The following is an 18,401-nucleotide window of genomic DNA, read 5'->3' as shown; positions in this document are numbered from 1 at the left end:
TAAAAAATAATATAAAAAACAAAATCGAAGGGCTGGAGCGATAACACAGCAGGTAGGGCATTTGCCTTGCATGCGGCCAACCCGGGTTCCATTCCCAGCATCCCATATGGTCCCCTGAGCACTGCCAGGAGTGATTCCTGAGTGCAAAGCCAGGAGTAACCCCTGAGCATCATTGGGTGTGACTCAAAAAGCCAAAAAAAAAAAACAAAATATAAAATTGAGTAGATGAAAACTCACATTATACAATAATGTGGGGAAGCTAATTTTTTTTTAAAGAAAGAGAGGATATTCAAACCTAAGAGACCACAGAAAAGAGAGACTGTAGACCTCCCCTAGGAAGTCAGGATACCTGCGCGCTTGAATCTTTGCTCCATCCCTTTGCTGATTACATGCATGACCTTGAACACCAGCATTTGTTTGTGGTTATATTTCTAAGGGCTGGACTATGGAATAATTGATATATTTTAAATTACCTGTTTTCTATCTGTACTTTGATGGGTTTGTATGTAGGTAGACCTAACTGTGTCAACACCAATTGTTTTGTTTTGTAAAATGGAGATATGCCCATACATCTCTGCAGCAGACATACATCTGTGCAGCAGATTGTGAATATATTGAGCACCTTTCAGAGATCCTAGAATGGAATTAGTGTTCAGCAAATGTTGTTTCCCTATCCTAGTTAAAAATCTAGCATACAGATAAAGTTTATGAAGAAGGGAAGCTAAGAGTAAATACTCATTTACACTCATAAAAATAAGAGAATTAAAATAAAAATCTTTGCTCTGCCTAAGACAATAAAGCAGAACTTGTTCTTTAAAGATGTCTGTAAAAGAAAATTTAACTTACTAACTTCAGTGCTTCCTATTGAACTCACTGTCTAAAACATATTTAGCTTAAACAAAATTAAGGCTTTGGTAGGGCATTTGCCTTGCATGCGGCCGACCCTGGTTCAATTCCCAGCATTCCATATGCACACCACCAGGAGTAATTCCTGAGTGCATGAGCCAGAAGTAACCCCTGTGCATCGCCAGGTGTGACCCAAAAAAGTAAAAAACAAAAAAAAATTAAGGCTTTAATACGGAGCAATAAAATAATGTAAAAACAAGATGTCACTTTTATTAATTAAAAAGTCCTTTAAAATTCCAGTTACTATGTATCTACAGTATTACACTATTCCTCAAAGAAAGACACAGGTAGAAGTTAGTAACATCTCATGGAGCATATAATTGAAAAACCTAACTGGAAAAAGAAATGAACAGGAGTACTGATGTACTTTCCATTATGTCTTTTCAAACTATTAAATACTTATCAGTTCTCAAAACCTGGTTCTGACTAAGCAGCATGCCCCTGAGTTTTCAGAGACCAAAACTAAATATAAGATTTGGTTTGGGCCCTAAAAAAAAAACAAAACCCTTAATCCTAGTGTGGAAATGAAGCAAGAAATATATAAAAGGCAAAATACTATTTGAAATAAATGCTGTGGAAGGTTAAGAGAATTACTAAAAACAATTTGGAAAAAAATCTAGTATACAGAGACTTTTTAAAATCATTTTTAGACCATACTAGTCACATTTGTATTATTTTGGACTAACTATATGTGTGTATAATTTTTAAGAAACTAAATTCTGTTTACTTCCTAACAGAGTAAAGTAAAATAAGGGAAGCCAGGAATAAACAAAGGAATCTGGAAATAATGACTTATGAAGGAAATCAGATTATTTTGAGAATAAAATCAAATTATTTTGAGAATAAACAAAAATAATTTTAGATAAGTTCATCTCTTTAAAGATTTCTCATTTAGGGGTTGGACTGATAGTATCATGAGTAGGGCATTTGCCTTGCACGTGGCCAACCTGGGTTCGATTCCCAGCATCCCATATGGTCCCCTAAACACCAACCAGAGTAATTCCTGAGTGCAGATCCAGGAGTAATCCTTGAGCCTCACTGGGTGTGGCCCAAAAAGAAAAATATATATTTCTCTTTTTTTTTTTTTTTTTGCTTTTTGGGTCACACCCAGCAATGCTCAGGGGTTATTCCTGGCTTTGCACTCAGGAATTACTCCTGGCAGTGCTTGGGGGACCATATGGGATGCCAGGGATCGAACCCGGGTCAGCCGCGTGCAAGGCAAACGCCCTACCCGCTGTGCTATCGCTCCGGCCCTGAAAAATATATATTTCTCATTTAGAAAAAGGAAAAGTCTCAATCTCCATCGATCAAGAGGGGAAAACTTAGAAAAACGATCAAAACATGGGAGGCAAATCAGTATAAGGGGAAAAAAAACAACAACTTGTTTTCAAATTTTAAATAGTTTACAAACACAATGTAGTAGGAACTATTCCACTGTTTTACCAGATAGGGTACTAGGATTTCTGTGTAAAATAGGAAACAAAACCAGAAGACACTAAAGAGCCACTTCCTGAGATGTGTTTAGCATTCAGCTCTGTGCTATGCAGCTGTGCTGTGCATTCAGGATCCCTATTCAAATGCATCTTTTGCTGGATCAGAGCAATTGTACAGCAGGAAGCGTATTTACCCTGCACACAGCTGACCCAGGTTCCATTACCAGCATTCCTTATGGTGCTCCTGATCCCACCAGGTGTAATTCCTGAGTGCAGAGCCAGGTGTAACCCCTGAGCACCACTGGATGCCTGTCCAACCCCCACACACACACCCCAAAACAACAATGAAATCCATCCTCGCATGCTGTGCGCAGGACCTACAAACCCACCTGCTCTGAGAGGTAAAGAGTATAATCCCACTGCTATCTTTGGGTTCTTAGGAGGATTCGGTGAGCTGTTAGTGTGAAAGTGCTTTGTAAATGTAAAGCTCTGTAGAAATAAATGGGATTGTTTTCACTTCTTTCTGGAATGACACTACCTGTTCCCTTGCATTCTGTGGTTTACACCCCTGGCATTAGAGTGTACCAACTTGCCAAAAAAAAAAAAAAAAAGAAGAAAATTACCTCCCTCCATGGGAGGGGTGGGGGGTGGGAAATAATTTATTTTTTTCATATATTTTCATTTTTATGTTAGAATATTAACCGACTTGGGTCTATTAGTGGAAACTTTTAAAGGCACAATTGGTCGGTTCAATAACAATAGTGTTCTTCCTCCTTCCTTTCTTCTCTTCCTTGCTGTTCATACTGTTTGTTAGTTAGTTAGTTAAGGCCACTTAGTGCTTTACGTCAGAATGAGAGCCTGGCAGAACACGGGGAATGGAACACCTGCCCAATGGGACATACTCACTGACACAGAGAGAGCGAGAGAGAGAAAATAAGAGAAAGATGCACATCAGGTCCAGATTAAGAATTCCACTTGCATGGTGCAGTGATGTATGCATGTGTATTTTTTCTTTTGCTTCTCATCGTTTCTTTGTTTTTCTCCCTCTCACTCTTCCTCTCTCATAGAAGCGTTTTCTAGAAACTCTCCTCTGACATTTTTGCATCCTCAGGTTCCCCTTAAACCAAAATTTGGAAATTTCCCAACTGGATCTGAGTAAATCAATTATAATTTTTATCTGCATTTAAAAAACAAAATGAATAATGCTCATAATCTTTTGTTTTTTTGTGTCCTTGTGATGCCTGCAGTAGAACCCAGGACACCCTATATATAAAGCGGGTGCTTTGTTCCTGAGCCTCACCCCAGTAACCCTTCCTTCACATCTTAATTTCACTTCTTCAAGCCCTCAGTGTAGTCTGTACACTACACCGATACCCTAGCAACTCTACAGACCAAGAGGAAAGTTAGTGACTACATGCTATAGACAGAAATGTCATTTTCTCTCATCATTAATCATGAGAATCACAGTTTGGAGCTAGCACGAGATACACATATAAGTACTTTGCTCATCTGGCCCTCCTTTCTCGGCGGCTGTTTCTCTCAACTCGGAGATGCCAACCATTCTTAATTTGGGCCAGTAATAGTAAGAGAGATTCTGGATGCCTGAACTCAAATGGTCCAGTTATAATAATATTCAAATTGAACCCATAAATCTCACTTGAAAATCAACCTGCTTCATTTTCCTTGAGTATTTCAGGAAACTTCCTAAGATCTAAATTTTCATCCCATATTCATTTTAATTTCTGAACAAACCTAGTGTTTACATTTTCCCGAGCAATGCCACAAAAATGTTTGGACACATAGTGCTTATATCTATGAATGCATTAGCTGTCACTACTTCAAAACATTTGTGTGCCTGAAAGCAAGAATGACAACAATGTGATTTCCCAAGTTGCAGGAAATTACAGCAGGTTGTGATTTAAGATATTCTCATAGCATTTTGGTAGAAATCTGTGTTCACTGAGTACTCCCCTGGGGACCATCTGGAAGAGCCTTATCCAGATCCTGAATTCTATAGCCCTGCAAGCCTGTGGCTTAGAAATGGGTAAGTGGGTGAGACATGCATGCTGCAAATACACACTCCAGGAAATGCCCCAGATTTAGAAGTTATTTTCAGCAGAACGTGGGGGCTGTTAATTATAAAACTTACTTTTTATCCCCCAATTTGTAATCAAAATACAGAATATGTTTTGTTTGAATATGGCTAAATTTAACAAAGGAAAAAAATGTGGCTTACGATAGCAGCTTGGCATTTTGAGAATTCTGATAAGTTAGTCTTAGAAAATCTTGAAATACTTATATCCTTGTGATATTTTTTATTCACCTTTCTACTTTCCTTCCCTTTTAAAGATTACATTTTCATTTTTCTGGGCTTATATAATATTTAAGGTGGCATAAATCTAATTTGTATGCTTCAGGTTATTTTGTTTTGCTTCTTGTGAATACAGTTTAATTATTATACTTTGTAGAAAGCTTGATGAAAGATCCTTTTTCATCACAAAATCTTCATTGCTGTACTCAAAAATTTCTTTTTTAAGTATGATTTGCAAATAATTTACTTAAACTACCTAAAATGCTTTTGAAAAAGCAAACTAATAACTTTTACTCAAATATAAAAATATCAAAATTGCAGACTCAAATATAAAAATATCAAAATTGTAGACCAGAACCAAAGTAACAGAAGGCTGACTAAACACTAAAAGAAGAGCATATTGGTTAACAGTACCTGGGATAAACTGTTGGTAAAAATATCTTCCATGTTTATCATCAATTATAAGCTACCTTTAAATCAGACCTGCCAGATACAAAGTGTTCCTATTACAATTTTAAATTGGCAAGATAGCCTTGCTAATGTTGCAAGATTAATTTTTTTCAAATAGTAGTAATGACCAGACACAGGCATTTCATTTATGAAGCATGCAGATTATCATAAATCAGGTTATCACAATTTCATTCTTGATTGTTTCTTCAAGGCAAGCTTTTCTAGGTTATGAGAAGTGCACTTTTAAATTAAGTCATTATACTGTAGCTTCTAGTTAATCTTTGAGACGGGAATAGTATATTTAAAAATTTGTCTCCTTGTTAAAGAGACACCATGACAGTGTTTGCATAGTGTATTGTTAACCCCCAGTGGAAGGTTAAGCGGCTTCTTCTGTATCTAAATCTGTTGCTATGAAAAGTGACTGCAGCATTGCACCCACTTACCCGTGAATGGAGAAAGCGAAGACTTGCACCTGTGGGATTAGGTGTAGCAGCAGGATGTAAGAGCATTTGCAGCATATAATTAACAAGGAATTTTTCTTCTTCTCCTTCTTCCTTTTTTTTTTTTTTTCTTAAGCAGCGTGTTCACCGTACTGGGTTAACTAGTGATTAACGCTTGGAAAAAAATGTTGGAGTCTGCAGCCTCACTTAAATTCATTCATTCATTGACTGGTGTATTCTGTTACTCGTGCTACCTGTGTTAGAACTCATCTTACCCTCCTTCCCCTCCTTCCATATTGATTGATTTTTTTCTGCTCGTTTCAAACTTTGGGGGGGTGTCATGTCCTTTCACTATAATTTTGCTTGCCAAAATCTGTTCTTTCCTGAACAAAATTAGAAGTAATTCAGAGCCTGCTATTTTGATTTAGAGATTACTAGCAAAGAAAGAGAAGAATTAGTGCTTCGTCCAGCAGAGGATCTCAGAGGTTTTAGAGTATTGAGAAAAGCATTTTCTCTCTCAGTAGCATCTGATCCAGTCCGTGCCTGCAGTGTGGCTTTTAATTGTTTTTCATACTCATTAAGAAAACTATCATTGGAGCTGGTGAAATAATTCAGTGGGCTAGAGCACTTGCTTTGCGTGCAGAGGGCTGGAGTTCATTCTTCTCCTCATGGTCCCCCAGGCTCCACCAGGAACAATGACCCTCCAGCACCAAGTGGTAGCAGCTCTTAGTGGGTGTGGCTCCAAAACAAACAGAAAGAAAATCATCATCATCATCATCATCATCATCATCATCATCATCATCATCATCATCATCAATTTAGAAAAGATTTTTAAATTTAGTTCTCCAGAATATAAAATTGATAAAATTGTGGATTCGTCTGAATCCACACCTGATGACGCCTCACAGGCCCCCACTTTTTGCTGGTGCTGGTGCTCCAGAGCTCGTAACAGTCTGAAAAAGACTCAACTGCACCTTTTTCCATCCACATGGCAACAGACAAAAACGTAATATGTTCATTTTTTCCTCTTAAACTTCCTTTCTGGTCAGACAACATGTAATAATGGAATTAGATACAGTGACTTCAAAAGTATGTAAATTTTGCTGCCATAAAACGGTCTTTTGCACAAAAGGGCACTGAACCGGCGATAATTTCTTCTATCCAAACATATTTGTACTGTATGTAGAAACTGTTTAAAAGAAAAATTACATCTTTTTCAGCAATTTATCAGAGATAATTACCCACTGTACACTGAAGAAAGGATAAAGTGTCCTAAAGAATGAATTCTAATTGGTAGATGTCACCAGCTGTTGCAGCAACTCTTACTTGTGTATATTCTTTTAATGATTATAGTCTCCTGCCATGAGCTACATGAAAATATATTCACTAGGTGTGAAATTCCCATATGTCACAGTTTCAAGAATAGGTAAACATCTCAAAGATAAAGGGAGAAAGAATGCTAATGAGGAATGGAAGAATTCTGTGTTTTGTTTTCCAGGCAAGTGGATCTTAATTGGCCATAAAGGGAAGAAAGTATAGTTCAAAAAAAGCGAAAAGGAGAGCAGTACTGCTTTTGTTTTGTGTGGGGGCCACAGCTGGAGGTGCTCAGGACTTATTCCTGGCTCTGCACTCAGGGATCACTCCTGGTGAGGCTCCAGGGACCATATGGGGTGCCAGAAATTCACCCCAGGTTGGCCATGTGCAAGGCAAGTGCCCTATCTGCTGAACTAGCTCCAGCCCCAGAAATGTCATTTTTAAAAGAAAAAAAATTTCAATAACTCCTACCTCACACTATCCCTCTAGAGAGTCTTTTTTCCTTAGAAACTTGTAGACATGCCTCAGCTTATGGAGTTCAGCTTCACTCCGTGGGGTCTGCCAAAATGAGCAACTTAATAGCTTTCTTTCAGGCTAAAACTGTCAAGTTTTAGCTTCAGATGCAAGATAAAGTATTTCTAGACAGCGCTTTATGATGTTTAATGTTATCTTGAAAACTCATCAAAGAAACCAACCAAAATTTCCCTTCGAGTCTCTTTGGCAATTGTTTAATGTCATTATTCTTCAGTCCTCTGGCTATAATTTAGTTTCCAGTGAGTCTGATGGGTCAAATGATTAACTCGATTAAATACAAAGCATAATTATCTTGAAAGGTGGAAACAAAACCGAGATTGGGGTAGGGAGAAACAATGGTGAAAGCAAGTGTGTCATTTGTCTGTTCTTTTCCTCGCAGTTCAGCTCAGCTGTCCCCAGTTGCTTTGCTTTCATAGGTATGACATTTTCTTTGCAGGCACCTGTCTGAAACTCAGAGGCTGTTAGCTTGTTATTACATATAGAAAATGGTTCTCAGATCATTTCTCTTCTGCTGCCGTATGTTTTCTTCATGTTCTCGTTGCCAGTGTTTTGACAACATTTGAGAGGCATTGATATTTAGTTGTCCTAGATATTAATAGATATTAGTGACCTTTGTGCAAATTACTCTTCCTTTTTATTGGAAAAAAAAGATGCATATCTCCCAACCACCAAAAGGAAAAAGAAACAAATAACCAGGGTTTCTCTCCATTGTCCTTGTAAATTCTCAAACATTGCTTCTGAGATTTAGGAAGGAAAATAATAAAAGAATGACTTTCATAAATTGCTACCCTGAGGTGTGAAATAGATCACTATATTTTGTACAGGTATTCTTTAAGAAAAGATCGTGAAGATACATATAAAGAAAAACATTTCAAATTATAGCTAATTGTTGATTTTGTTATATCAAGGTTTGTTATATCAGATTAAATTTGTGATTCATATGTGCCCTCTCAGCTAAATAGAGGAGCTGTTAGAACTTGCTGTGATTCCCATTTCCCAGAAATAGCCGAATTTTATTAATGGGATACACTCATCACCTACCAACTGAAGTGAGGGTTTTATCATTATATGTAAAGTATACTTCACCCCACAAAACATATCAAACTCTGTTTTTCATTTGAAGAAAAGATGCTACCTCTCTCCTCGCTCACTCAAATGTATATGCCATGAGGGATCTTTCCCCCCCAGAATAGAGATAGTTAAATCTATATCCTCCTTTACCTAATTTTCTAGCAATATATACTTTTATAAAATTATTCTGTTCCTAGAGGTTATAGTATATTCTGTGGGTATGAAATGATACAAGATTATTTGACCCTCCAATCTACAATTTTGTTGTAAAAGCCACGCTCTAATCAAACAATTCAATATGAATCATCCTTAGATATATATCATACAAATAAGCTTTCTCCTTAGGCTCGCTGCTTGAAACTCAAAAAATAACTAAAAGTAAATCTGAAAAGTAGCCCTTGAGTAGCCTTTCAGACTCATCACTTCCTGGTACTAATTTTGGAGATTCTATAATAAGGAGAAATTCTACTAACTACCTTAGTTCCTCTAATAGAGATATCAAAGGTTAGGGAACTTCAGATAGTTATCTGATATACACCTTTGACCCTTCATGAAAAACTAGTACAGTAATTATTTTAAATGCACTTATTAAGCTTAATAAATTCCTAAATAGTATTATTCTATATTAATGAATGAATTTTGCACGAGTAATGGATAACCTGCAAAAAATTGGTTTGCACTTTTTACTGGAGTGGAGTGATAGCAAGCGGGTAGGGCATTTGCCTTGTACATGGCTGACTCGGGTTCGATTCCTCCATCCCTCTAGGACAGCCTGGCAAGCTACTGAAAGTATCCCACCTACACAGCAGAGACTGGCAAGCTACCCGTGACATATTTGATATGCTGAAAACAGTAACAAGTCTCACAATGGAGACGTTACTGATGCCCGCTCAAGCAAATCAGTGAACAATGGGACTATAGTGCTACAGTGCTACAATGCTACTTTATAATGCTTTAAATGCTTTTTATTAATTACCCTCTAATATTTAATTTTACTCAGAATAATAAAATTGAGTTCATATTCCCTGAGTGCCTGTAGTAAATAAGGATGACATCCAAATAAAGCTAATATTTTTATTCGTGTGTATCTGCATATACATACATATATATGTCTATATGTATGAATATGTGGGGATAAGCCAGAGATAATAAAAAGTAAATTGGATTTGCAATTAGGAGATGATTGTTGCCTATGGGAGTATTTTGAAAAATGCATTTATATTATTTTTCATATTGATATTTAAGATATCTATTTTTAGACACCTATTAAATTAAAGCCACAAACCACATATTTCTAATCATTTTAATAATGATGAATGTGACATCATATTATAGACAGAAAAAAACTTTTTAGTATTATGATGTGGTTTGTTGAAGGTACACATTATTGATTTGTTTTGAAGCATATATCAATATAATTTTCAAAATGATCTGGTGCATTAGTTTCTGAGGTTATGATTAAACAGTACTGTTACAATCATTTTTTTCTCCATACTTGTTTCCTTTTTGACAGAAGCCAGGAATGGATCTCGCAGACACATATATTATGTTTGTCCGGCAAAACCAGGATATTCTTCGAGACAAAGTCAATGAGGAGATGTATATAGAAAAGTTGTTTGATGTAAGTAACTACTCATGCAAGGTATTCTGGCACTGTAGGCATACAGAACAGGGAAGAGTTTCGTTTCGGTGGTATTTCTGCAAAATAGACACTCCTTTCATTATTCCTCCTTTTTCTTCTAGATTGCTAGACAGTAGATTTGTGATATTTCTTTGACAGGAGCCTAACTTGACTCTTTTCTGTACCTGAGAACTGTCACTGTCAGCATGAAAGTTTCCAGTGTTACAAGGTTAATTTTAGCAAGAGAGATAATAATCAGTTTATTATTATATGCAACAGTTCATTGCTTTGCAACAGCCCTTAAGCAGAATTATGCTGTAAAGGATTTGGCCCTTACTCTCAAAGTTGTTTTTTTTCTAAGCAAGATAAATTTCTTCAATTAATGAAATAGACTACTCCAGTTAAGCCAAAAATCTGCTAACCATTGCTATTGAACATTTTTATCTTGGTATGCAGTAGTGAAGTGTGCTAACAAATATAACACTTCCGTTTTCTTGATGTATGCTAATAAATATAACACTTCCGTTTTCTTGATACACAGGTCTTCTTTGAAGCATAGCAACTCTTTGAAAATGGGTGATTGTGGTTTTAGAGACCATGATCATCAAGTTGCTTTTATTGAGTCTCTGTAAAGGAGACTAAGAGAGCAGTCAATTTCAATAACAATGTTGTCACTCATTTGTAATTAACAGTCAGTTCAAAGGAAATGGTACTTTACTTGTGACATAACTTCTCATAATTCAACACAATGCTGTTTCTAAGATAAAATACTTGCTTTGAACTGTATTTATTTATGTACAAATACATCTCTGCATTTTAGAAATGCTTTTCTGGCAGTTTCATTTAATTATGCAAGTTACCGCAAATGTTTTCATAACAGCAATTCACGAGCTTCGCGGTGACACTTCAGCTGTGGCAGTTGCAGAAGGTCCTGCTACGTCATCATACCTGCCATGGTCTGTCCTGTCACTTTTCCCTCTTTGTCGGATTGGGTGGTCAAATGAGTCTTATCCTTAATACTTGATGTTTCTAGCCTCTTCCCAGGCTGTTTTACAATAAAAGTATCATCTGTTTTAATAAGCTAAGTGTTAATATGTGTGAAAAGAATGATTTCCTAAAAGCTTTGATGCCCTGCAGGGGTAGAAAAATTATCATCCATCCAGCTGGCTCTTTTACAAAATACTGAAACCGTATTAGCAACTTCGACTTCCATTTGGTATGGCTCTGAATTTACAAACATATGTTTCACTTCCAAGATTTTCTTTACTTCGTTGTCATTGTAGTTGTTACTTATGTGGTAATGTTCAAGAACTGTTGAACAGAAAAAAAAGGAGAGTTGAATTGATGTTATTCCTGCGATGGTTCCTCATAGTAAAGCAAAGACCTGCAATTATCTCTGGTGGGCAGAAGGATAGAGTCATTCATTCTTGCATATAAGCCATGGTAGAGAGGTATCTGTGTATATATTAAATATCTTTTCTTCTGTTTTGGTGACAGAAGAAAAGACATATTTACTACAAGTCTTGGCCATTCTAACGGCAGACAACAGAAGTATAGTTTTCATCCCTCTGGACAAACAGCCCCCAATTCAATTCCCATTCATTTACAGAACTTCTGTGAAAGACTTTGTTTGACAACATTAGCAAACAGAGCTCACTGACGTGGATTCGAAGAAACCAACATAAAGTTGATATTATACTTTTAATTTCCCTATGTATAGTTTAAGTAACTAAGCACCTGGTCAGGCCTGGGTTTGCTCCTAAAAGGAAGCCTTGACAAGCTGCCATTACTCATTGGTTGTGAAGGTTTTGTCATTTTGCATCTCCCCAGCAGAACAGACTCATTTTTTGTAAAATAAGTGCTGTGTCCTGAAACATTCTAATATTTTAAGTTGTACATTGATATGACTATAATTAAAAATTAAAAGTAGATTCTCATGGTATTGATATGTCATCAAGAATAACATGTATAAGGGGGTGCAATGAGTCCCTAATTAACCGAGACTGAATTTGCCTCAATTACAGTTTGTAAATGAGAGGTTATGGGTTGAAAGGTAAAGTAGAATGTGTATCTCAAGCAACAGATCATTACTGAGAGATATTATATAATTATTGGAAATCCAATTGGCTGGAGCTTAAAATAATATTGTTAGGTATCAAGAAAGAGTTGAAAATAATGGTCCTATAAATACCATTAGCAACCTTAGTCTATTATAGATAAAAGATTGAAGGAAATAATTTTTTTCAGGCATCATAACAAAGTTCTGCTATTCCAATTAACGTCCTTCTAGAATACATAAAGAAATTGTGCCTTCTAACTTCAGATTCGGAAGAAAATGTGTGCTCACGTACTCACGCGCACACACACACACACACACACACACACACACACACACTGAGTAAACAGTGATTTTGATTTATCAAGGTAAGGCTGCAGGGGCCACCATTACAGATTACATGATATAATAGCTTACCTCTTTAAAAGGATTTGCTTTCTGTCTTTATGGTTTGGTTTGGTCTGGTTTGTGGGGAGGGGGGAGCCACACTCAGTGGTTTTCAGAGTTTCCTCCTGGTTCTGCATTCAGGAATCACTCCTGGCAAGGATTCGGGGGAGCATATGTACTGCCAGGTATAAAATTGAGTTGCGTGTAAGACAAATCTCCTACCTGCTGTACTCTCTCTCTGCTCCAGGGTCTGCATTTTGGGCTATACAGCAGATGAGCACATGCTTAACAAAGAGGAGTGTATGCTTTGCAGGCCAGAGGTCCAGGTTTGGTCCCATCCCATATATGGTCACTTGAGTATCACCAGGAGGAACTCCCAGCCCAGAGCAAGGAGTAGCTACTGAGTAACTCCTCAGCACTACCAGGTGTGTCACCAAAACCAGGAATCAAGAGATCTACTTTTTACCCATAACACAGTGGGTAGGGTGTTTGCCTTGCATGCGGTCAACCCGGGTTCGCTTCCTACGTCCCTCTAGGCAAGCTACTGAGAGATCCCACCCGCACAGCAGAGCCTGGAAAGCTACCCGTGGCATATTCGATATGCCAAAAACAATAACAACAAGTCTCACAATGGAGACGTTACTGGTGCCCACTCAAGCAAATCGATGAACAAGCGGAGGGCAGTACTACAGTGCTAATATTTTTTTAACTTTGGAAATATCACATACGGCAGTATTTTTTTTAGTAAAAGTAATGAATTTATGCAGCTTGTAAGATACATATGCATCCTGCCTCCAGGAGCAATTTATGTGTTTTGCTAAATAATCTTGTTTCTATATAATATCCTGTAAAAAGCTATTGAAAAGTTAGTGGAACTTTCCCTGAGAACACATTACTGCTTCTGTTGTCCCTGCCCTGAAAGGTTTAGATTAAACATCTTCATTGTTCCTAATTTTTGCTTTAAAATGCCTTGGGGTTCGATGTAAATCCTTGTACCAGTGATGAATGTCACAAGATGACCACTTCCCTAGATTTGTGTTCATTGTTTGGGTTGCACCTCCAAGGGAGAATGCTACAACCCACCCACACAGAACAGGGCCATGGTCCTGTGCTGTGCATCCCTCGTCCTGCTGTTGATTATTCTAGCCTTCATGGAATGTTTTCCTTTTTTTTTAACTTCAAAGATGGAGATGATAAGAACCTGTAATTATCAGGTGTCAAAGAGATAACTCAAGTAGTAGAGCATTTGCCGAGCATGTTCAAGGCCCCAAGTTGATCACCTCATATTGCAAGACTCCCTAAACTCTGCTGGGTGTCATCACTATGCTGTTCCCAAAGACTTTCTGGGGCTAAGCAGTGTTTCCCTGACCTGGCACCACCTTGGGGCCACGTACTGCTGGGAGTGACCCCAGCCCCTGGTGCTGTGCCGGTAATGCTCTCTATTGGGGGAAAAAAATTGGTCTAGAGATATAACACAGGGTTAATTACTTTCTTGCACAATGCAGACAGAGTTTGATCCCCAGCACCATATACAGTCCCCAAATCCCAACAGTAGTGATCCCCGAACACAGAGCCAGGAGTTAGCCCTGAGCATGGCCAGATATGGCTTACCCTTTGTCCCCAAGTTAATTAATTACATTAATTAATAAATACAACCTATAATTTTCTGGAAAACCAGTAGGAAAGTTCTGTTATACGAGAAGGGAGACATCCACGACATCGGCAACTATTGCCCGATCTGCCAATTGTTCATCATCTACAAGTATTCACTCGAGTCATCCTGAATAGGATTGGCAGAACACTAGACAAAGGACAAACATGCAAGCAAGCTGGACTCTGAAAAGGATTCAGCATGACCGACCATATCCACATGGTGACCAAGCTCATTGAGGTTTCAGGAGAGTTCAAGATGCTCTGTCTAACATTCATTGATTTAAAGAAGGCCTTAGATTCTGTTGAGACTGAAGTGGTCATCAAAGCCCTACCCAAACAGTACATCAGTATCCTCTGCGAGCTGTACTAAGGATTCACCACCAGGATCTCACCATTCCACAGGGAATTGATCATCGATGTAAAGAGAGGGGTTCAGCAGGGCAACACCATTTCACCGAAACTCTTCAGTACATCGAGAACATCATGCGACGACTGGAATGGGAAGGAATCGGAATAAAGATAGACAGTCAGCAACTATACCACCTCCACTTCCCTGATGACATCATTCTAATAACACCAAACATTAGCCAAGTGGCACGAATGCTGGCCAACTTCAACTGTGAATCTCACGAATACAATGTTCATGAGAAATGGACTAGTTCCCGACATTCCATTTGGTCTCAACAGAATGATAATCTTCGAATGCAGCAGTTATGTATACCTAGGTCAAGAACTCAACATGACAAACAACCTGGCACCTGAGCTGCGCAGGAGGAAGAGAGTGGCTTGGAACGCCTTCAAGAGCATCAAAGAAGTTGGGTTTTTTTTGTTTTTTGCTTTTTTTTTTTTAGTTTTAACTTTTGTCATATAAAATCTACTTCAATTTTTGACATTTGCTGACAGCTTACAAATTCTACTACTCTCATTCCCCTTAACCCCATTTCTATTTTTTTTATTTATTAATTAGTGAATCACCATGAGGGTACAGTAACAGATTTACACATTTTCATACTTGTGTTTCCCTCATACAATGTTCGAGCACCCCTTCCTCTACCAGTGTCCATTCTCCACCACCAGCGAACCCACTATCCCTCCCACCTCCCAATCCCGTCCCCCTCTCCCCCCCTCCCACCTCCTCTCCCTGCCTCTGTGGCAGGGCATTCCCTTTTGTTCTCTCTCTCTCCTTTTGGGTGTTGTGGTCTGCAATAGGGGTATTGAGTGTCCATCATGTTCAATCTATAGTCTACTTTCAGCATGCATCTCCTCTCCCGAGCGGGTCCTCCAACCAGAGCTTTCCAACCCCATCAGAAAATGGGGCGAAGAAATTAACAGAAACTTTTCTAAGGAAGAGATATGAATGGCCAATAGGCACATGAAAAAATGCTCTGCATCACTAATCATCAGGGAGATGCAGATCAAAACAACTATGAGACACCACCTCACACCACAGAGAACAGCACACATCCAAAAGAGCAAAAGCAACCGCTGTTGGATGGGGAGAAAGGGACCCTTCTACACTGCTGGTGTGAATGCCGACTGGTTCAGCCCTTTTGGAAAACAATATGGGTGCTTCTCAAAAAATTAGAAATTGAGCTTCCATTTGATCCAGCAATATCACTTCTGGAAATATATCCCAGAGAAACAAAAAGGTATAGTCAAAATGACACCCCACTTCTATGTTCATCTCGGCACTGTTTACAATAGCCAGAATCTGGAAAAAAACCCGGGTGCCCGAGAACAGATAACTGGTTATAGAAACTTTGGTACATCTATGCAATGGAATACTATGCATCTGTTAGAAAAGATGAAGTCATGAACTTTGCATATAAATGGATCAACATGGAAAGTATCATGCTAAGTGAAATGAGTCAGAAAGAGAGAGACAGACATAGAAAGATTGTGCTCATCTGTGGAATATAAAATAACAGAGTAGGAGACTAACACCCAAGAATAGTACAAATAAGTACCAGGAGGTTGGCTCCATGGCTTGGAAGCTGGCCTGACATGCTGGGGGAAAAGGCAGTTCAGATAGAGAAGGAAACATCAAGTAAGCATCGAAGATGTTGTTAAGAGGACGAAGAACCTCTGGTTCTGGGCACATCTTTTTGACTCCACCATTCTTCCTGCACTAACATATGTCTCAAAGACCTGGGCCCTTCTGAACTTAGTCACTAAAATACTAAAATACAGAAACCTAGAACCTCACGGCCACTACTGTGGCCACATGATCTCATATCTCCTTATTCTCAGCAATGGAAAACAAATTATCAAATGCTTCTTTTCCAGCAGGTCCGACTCTGGGGGGCAAACTCCAAACAATAATAGTGAGTTTTTTTGTTTGTTTGTATGTAATCAAAGTAAAGAAAAAGTAAAGTGAAATTTACCAACTACACAGGTGGGGGTAGGAGACTGGGGGGCTGGGGAGGGGGTGGGGGGGAGGTTTACTGTGGTTCTTGGTGGTGGAATATATGCACTGGTGAAGGGATGGGTGTTCGAGCATTATGTAAATGAGACTTAAGCCTGAAAGCTTTGTAACTTTCCACATGGTGATCCAATAATAAAAAAAAAATTTAAAAAAGACCTGGGCCCTACGAAAATAGGATAAGAATGCTATCTGGGTCTCCCAAAGAAGAATCAAAAGAGCTATGCTTGGAATATCACATTTCACTCAAGTGAGAGAAGGAATCCAGAGTTCTAAACTCCGTTGACAATTGAGAATCAGGGACACTTCCTCATTTGCCAAGGCGTTGAAAATTAGATGGCCAGACATCTAATGTGATTTGGAGACTGAACTAGAGTTGTTACCAACTGAATTCCAAGGGATGTCAAAAGAATGCATGTCCGCCCACCTACAAGATGGTCAGACTTCTTTGTCAAGACCCTAAAGGAAAGGTTTGATGCTCTTTGTGTTCCTGACAACACCATTGGGCTACACTAGCATACGACAGGGATGAATAGAGATGTTACTGGTGCCCACTCGAGCAAATCGATGAGCAATGGGATGACAAGTGATACAAGTGATAATTTTCTGGAAGGTCATAAATAGTACATTCTTAAACTTTAAATCAGATCTTGAAATATTAAGCAACTCTCTGAAAATCAATGTTAATATTCAGGCATATACCAAGGCATTCTGCTTCACTCGATAAGTACTTAAACTTACAAAGTATTCTATACTTAACGCATAAATAACTAACCTGCCATAAAAATATACATTGGGTGGGGTATTTGCCTTACACACAATGACCTGAATTCAATTCCCAGCACCTCATATGGTCCCCTGATCATAGCCATGAGTAGATCCCAGAGCACACAGCCATCAGTATGCCTGGATGCATCCAGGTGTGCCTCCTTCACCCCCCAATAAAAAGCATAAATTACTTCCCCCAAAATAATAAGTGCTGATCCATAAAAAACATTAATTGAAGGAACAGAGTTTAAGGGACGTTTCCATTTTCTTTAAAGCATAATAGCTAACTAGTGCCTCTTGCAATCCCTAAGTACTCATGTACCAGGAAATGTGTGTTTGCTTTAAACTATCTCAGTTCCAATCTTTTGGAGCTAGTGTCATCCTGTCATCCTCTGCCTCCCCCCGCCCCACCACACACATACTTTTTTTTTTTTTTACAGTGATGTGCAAAGCCCAGAGCTTCACACTGTGTGCACCCTACCACTGGGTGACATCCAGGTCATCCTCCCCTTTGATCCATTTCCAGGTTAAGTTACCTCCTCAGAGCATGGCAAGTTATTTGTGATGTTGTGAATCAGACTTTAAAGCTGTCTCTCATTTCACAGTTTATGCTGCCTCTGCCATAGTTTAGACTTACACAAGTTGAAATGGTGAAACAATTTTGGGAAGAGGGCTACCCCAAGGATTCAGAAATTTTGGTTTCAGCCACAGCTCCTCACTCATTATCTGAGTGAGGATCACAAAGCCAGGTGACATCTGATTAAGACTCAGAGGGGGGAAGTAAGCACAAATTGAAGAAGTTGCTCTGGAACTCTGGCTGATTTCTGAAATGCTTTCCAGATTTTTAATTAATTAAATTAGCTCAGTTTTTAAGTTTAGCATGGTAATAAAAATTCCTGAGTTATTCTTTGTTAGTCTTGCTTCAAGGCTCCCAGAGTCTCCTTAGAGAATCCTAGAGTAGTAATTCTTACGTGTGTGTGAGAAAGAGAGAGAGAGAACGCCAAATGAAAAAAAAAAAGCATCTCACAGTAAATG

At 38.5% G+C, this 18,401-nt stretch overlaps 1 protein-coding gene across 8 annotated transcripts in view; it reads left to right on the top strand.

Moving 5' to 3' along the window:
• CADPS2 (calcium dependent secretion activator 2) overlaps nt 1-18,401 on the top strand; it is a 541,525-nt gene that overhangs the window by 500,707 nt on the left and 22,417 nt on the right. For all 8 annotated transcript variants that reach the window (XM_004602056.2, XM_012935474.2, XM_055143028.1 and 5 more), the window contains one exon: nt 9,973-10,080. In XM_004602056.2, coding sequence (XP_004602113.2) covers nt 9,973-10,080 — 108 coding nt within the window. The remainder of the gene's footprint in view (nt 1-9,972; nt 10,081-18,401) is intronic.

Source organism: Sorex araneus, chromosome 1 (genome assembly GCF_027595985.1).
Source record: "Sorex araneus isolate mSorAra2 chromosome 1, mSorAra2.pri, whole genome shotgun sequence".
Lineage (NCBI taxonomy): Eukaryota > Metazoa > Chordata > Mammalia > Eulipotyphla > Soricidae > Sorex > Sorex araneus.
This window is presented reverse-complemented; position numbering and strand designations above follow the sequence as displayed.